This window comes from Citrus clementina, unplaced genomic scaffold (assembly GCF_000493195.1).
Source record: "Citrus clementina cultivar Clemenules unplaced genomic scaffold, Citrus_clementina_v1.0 scaffold_5, whole genome shotgun sequence".
NCBI lineage: Eukaryota > Viridiplantae > Streptophyta > Magnoliopsida > Sapindales > Rutaceae > Citrus > Citrus x clementina.
The window spans coordinates 36,985,639-36,989,505 of NW_006262201.1; the positions used below are offsets into that span (position 1 = coordinate 36,985,639).

The window sequence follows — 3,867 nt, forward strand, 5'->3', positions numbered from 1 at the left end:
AAAAAAAAAAAAAAAAAAAAAGAGGGCTGTCTCTTCCTTACAAACTTTCAAGTTTCTAAGCACTAATCAAATTGAAATTGGGCCTTTAAACCGCGCCGGAGTCGGCCCACACCCACTCCAGTGGATTGAAATTTGGAATGAGCCTACACGTCAACCGACAGGTGGCCAATAATGAAACTGAGTTTATAGCTTCTCTTTTGCCCATTTAAAGGATAAGTTCCTCGCATTTGCATCTCTCCACTCGAGCTTGCCGTTAGTCACCATTCCGTTTGGTTTCCGAGAAAACAAAAGAAACCAAAAGAGAAAATGGTACAAACACTTGCAATGCCTGTCGCTCCGGCGCTCTCCGTTATCTGCAACGGACATAACAATAATCTTCTCACCAACGCTTCCCTGTCTTTCCCTGTTTCCAAGCAGCCTCAGGTGATTTCCTTACAGTTCATATTATTTAAACTTTCTATTTTTAATATATATTTTCTTATTTCCTAATTATTTATTCATTCATTGTACGGTTTGTTTGGGTCACTTATTTGTTCCTACTTACAATCCCTTCGTCTTCATTTTGGTTTCGATTTTTTTTTTCTCTCTCTGATTTAATTTAATGAAATATGGATATTTAAGCAACCGCTTCTTTCCATCTCATGTATAATTAAATGAAAAAAACTGATTCTTTTTGTTTATTTCTTGGTTAATTTTGATTAAATGGTGTTGTGAGCAGTATCCCGGTCTGAGCATTCAATGTGCTCGTGTTGGAGGTGTCGAGATTCCAAATAACAAGCGGATTGAGTACTCGCTTCAGTATATTCATGGAGTTGGGCGCACAAGAGCTCGCCAAATCCTCGTTGATCTCAAAATGGAGAACAAAATCACCAAAGACATGTCTGAGGAAGAGCTCATTACAATTCGTGACGAAGTCTCCAAATACATGATTGAAGGAGATTTGGTAATAATTCCTTATTTCTTCGTTAGAGGCACCTTTTGAGCTTTGATTTCGCTGTTTGAGAATTTTTTTTTATTTGGGGGTTTTTGCAGAGGCGGTTCAATGCACTTGCTATTAGGAGATTGAAGGAGATTCAATGCTACCGCGGAATTCGCCATATTCAGGGCTTGCCATGTAGAGGGCAGCACACAAAGAACAATTGTCGCACATTGAAGGGTAAGAGGGTTGCTATTGCTGGGAAAAAGAAAGCCCCTCGTTAATTAAATGACTTTTTTCCTGTTTATTTAATGGATAGGGTTGATTTTCTATTGTATTGAATTTGAATGTGAATCATTTTGACTACAAGCTTGGTTGCTTTCGATTCTGCCGGAGCTTTTGATGTATATGTTTTACTTTTCTTTTATGCATTGCATTGATGTTGTGTTTTAATCTTCATATGCTGATTGCTTCAAGCCAATGTTATTCTACTTCTGAAATGGTTATATGCAAGTTGCTCATATAAACATTTGAACATTTTATTGAAATTGCCACTTGGCAGCCCCCTCTTTTCTACCCAGCTTATGAAACGATTCGATTCATGCATTTCTAATAAGTGAGATTATCTCAACATGTGTTACCCCCAACCATATAGTTTTACTTGTAAAATATTTTACAAATGTTGGAATCTTGCTTTTGTCTATCTTCATTTTGATATTCCTTATTCTACTTGTATCTGTTCCCCCCCCCCCCCCCCCCCCCCTTCTTTTTTTCACCTGATACTTTGTAACTCTAAATCATGACTGACATGGTCTCGATTTTGTATGGTTTATAACCCTATTTCATGAACGTGTACATGATCTTTTCTGCCACTTCAACTGGCACTCTACTTGCTCAATAATAAAAATTTGCATACAAGTTACTGTCTTCCAATTCCCTGCACTTTATACTAGAATTCTTTCTATGTAACCTTTGACTTTTGCTTCCCCTCTTACTGTACTCGATGTTGATTATCTAGCTATCTTAAAATGCATACTACTCGTGATGTTTCTTGATTGGCAATTGGGAATGTCAGAGTTTCTTTTATGTGTAAACTGTATTTATCAGTCATGGCATCCAAGACTGTTGTCCAAAGCACTACATTATATTTAGCTTATCAATTTCCTATATTTCATTCCATGGTTCTGCACAGAGATTATAGATTAGAAGAGTCCAATGTTCTCTACAGTCAATAGAGAAACGTTTCCCCCGTTCCTTATATTTCAAAGTGTCCTCCGCATACATTCTTGGCTTCTTGCAGACCCAAGTTTAGAAAACAGAGAAGTCAAAGTTGTTCTTTTGAAGTACCAGATAAGAAGAAAAGAAATCTTCTTATCTACTGATTTCATTCTGTGTTGGCTCACCCAAAAATGGCAAATATGATATGAATATTCACGGGCGCGGCACATTGAACACATGCTGATGTTAATTAATCTCATCACGAAACTATATTTTATGTATTTGTGATGATCATCGTCCCTCATCCTTTTCTTTTACTACATCCATTCTGTGATGATACATTCAGTACAGCATAACGACCATCAGCGCATTCTTGAATATGGGAAATAGAAATAATACAAATAAATCATAGCAAGTAACCTCCTGATAACATTACGTAGAATTGGTGTGAGCTAGGCGGCACACCAATTGTCAAGAAATCAGTAATTGTGAGTGTTTCAGAGTGCGTTTGGGATTGAAGTTAAACAATTGTATCTTAAAAGTATAGTACTAAAGTGTTTAGTAAACACTAATTGCTGTACTTTAAAAACTATATTGATATGATTTTTTATTTGTATAATGAAAAATTTATTATATTTTTAATTTTTATTTCATAATTATAGTTTTTTCACAGCAATTGTAACTTAAAAATTATTTATCTCAATCCCAAACAAGATTTTATTCAGTACCCGTCGAATTCACTAAGAATCTATGCTCACAATTTGCAAGAACCCAAAGAAACCACCGTTCATAATTTCATATTAAAAGCTCGAGTTGAACTACCGGCACCAAGGCAACAACTATTTTTAATTAGTTTACAACTTCATTCTTCTTAAAACTATACAGCTTTTAAATGAGTTAAAATTCTATAAAAGTACCAAATATATCGAATTAATCCACACATTAAATACAAATAATTTTCTTTCACCAAAAAATTTATGTAGCTTCAACCTTCATTACAGTCACATGTACTTGAAAAAACTATCTCTTATCATGTGATCTCTTACTAAGTAAATCTGTTTCCCTTATATTACGAAATGCGATTTAAACAAATAAACAAAGAATAAATAAAACTTCAAAAATCGGGGCTCCATGAGCAACAAACTACATTAAGGTCAATTTTATCATTAATGGAGATGTTAGAGTCCGCCTAGACGCTTTTTCCAAACGCTAAAGCCTAAGACGCTCATTGATGGGCCCTTCTAAATTAAAGGACTTGGCCATCAAGCCCCAATCGCTTTGTTTGTACTATTACAAATTAGAAGGCCCCTTCGTGTTTACTGTAGCAGGAATCAATGAATAGAAACTAAGACAACTGTTACAATCTCAGCAAAATCTACCGAAGCAAGGAAAACTGAAGTACGAAAAAACGTAGTAACCAGAAAAGAAATTCAAGCAGGAGTTTGCAGTTAAAAGGACTCCAGATAAGCATGGATGCATTTGCGGGGGAGGAAAGGGGAAAAAAATAGACATAAAATTACAGACTTCAACGTCATACAGCACAAAAGTATCAATGACTATTAAACATGATTCATTCCATCACAAGCTTGCGAATTGCAAGTTAAAATCCTACTAAATGTTTTGGTAAGTCACACCAGTTCCAAAACCCAGCAAATTTCTCAAAGAAAGCCACTAAACACATAATAAGAGACCAATGTTTCCACTTCACCCCAGACATTGCCAAGAGCCATAAA

The 3,867-nt window shown here is 35.6% G+C and overlaps 1 protein-coding gene across 1 annotated transcript; it reads left to right on the plus strand.

Moving 5' to 3' along the window:
• Window positions 1-201: 201 nt before the first annotated feature.
• On the plus strand, window positions 202-1,369 carry LOC18040159 (30S ribosomal protein S13, chloroplastic). The gene is made up of 3 exons (XM_006434055.2): window positions 202-423; window positions 719-943; window positions 1,033-1,369. The coding sequence occupies exons 1-3, from the start codon at window positions 307-309 to the stop codon at window positions 1,198-1,200; spliced, it is 510 nt and encodes a 169-aa protein (XP_006434118.1). The 5' UTR covers window positions 202-306; the 3' UTR covers window positions 1,201-1,369.
• Window positions 1,370-3,867: the final 2,498 nt, after the last annotated feature.